General features: G+C 74.3%; 1 protein-coding gene across 3 annotated transcripts in view; it reads right to left on the reverse strand.

The window, feature by feature from the left end:
* WWC1 (WW and C2 domain containing 1) overlaps positions 1 to 302 on the reverse strand; it is a 122,777-nt gene extending 122,475 nt beyond the window's left edge. For 2 of the 3 annotated variants that reach the window (XM_072990267.2, XM_072990266.2), the window contains exon 1: positions 73 to 301. In XM_072990267.2, the coding sequence (XP_072846368.1) occupies positions 73 to 191 (119 nt within the window). In that variant the 5' untranslated portion in view covers positions 192 to 301. Of the gene's footprint in view, positions 1 to 72 lie in introns of all 3 variants that reach the window. The other variant, XM_072990268.2, reaches the window with a different exon arrangement.
* Between the last annotated feature and the right edge of the window lie 409 nt (positions 303 to 711).

Genomic DNA, 711 nt, shown 5'->3' on the forward strand with positions numbered 1-711 from the left:
CCCCCGCGCCCCGCTTCTTGCCGGTTCTCCCTCTCCCGCGCCCTCTCGGCCCTTCCTCCCTCCCTTCCTCACCTGTCCCGCGGGTCGACCCAGCTGGTCGTTTTGGTGGCGTGGTCGATGTAATAGACTTTGCCGTCGTAGTCGCGAGCTTCCTCCCAGCCTTCGGGCAAAGGCAGCTCCTGCCTGGGCATCTTCTCCTCCTCCTCCTCCTCCTCCGGCGAGGGCTGGAGCAGGACGGGGGGCGGCGGCGGCGCGGCCGAGGGAGCCGGGGAGGAGGGGCCGGCGCCCCATGCAAGGAGAGCTCAGCACCCCCTCGCCCAGCCCCGCGGCTGGCCCTGTGGGGGGCTGAGGCGAGGGGCCGCGCCGGGCTGCCTGGCGGGAACGAGGCAGCCTCCAGGGCGGGGGGCTCGCATCCTCAGCCCGAGCGGGAGGGGCGGAGAGCGCGACGCGGGGAAGCCGGGGGGGCGGGCGGGCGGGAAGAGCCTTCCAGGTGTTGTTGTTGCAAGGAGCGCGCCAGGCACCGGGCGGGCGGGCGAGCGGGCGGGCTGCCGTTCCCTCTCCTCCTTTCACCCCCCCGCCGCCGCTCCCGGTGCAAGAAGCCGCCCGGCAGCGCCTGTTTTCCCCCCCCCCCCTTCCCAGGGAGTTCGCCGCCTCTTGCTCCCCAGCGGGTCTCTGGAGCCAGGAAGCGGGCGGCGACGCGAAGCGGCTGCT

The sequence above is a fragment of the Pogona vitticeps genome, chromosome 2 (genome assembly GCF_051106095.1).
Source record: "Pogona vitticeps strain Pit_001003342236 chromosome 2, PviZW2.1, whole genome shotgun sequence".
Classification (NCBI taxonomy): Eukaryota; Metazoa; Chordata; class Lepidosauria; order Squamata; family Agamidae; genus Pogona; species Pogona vitticeps.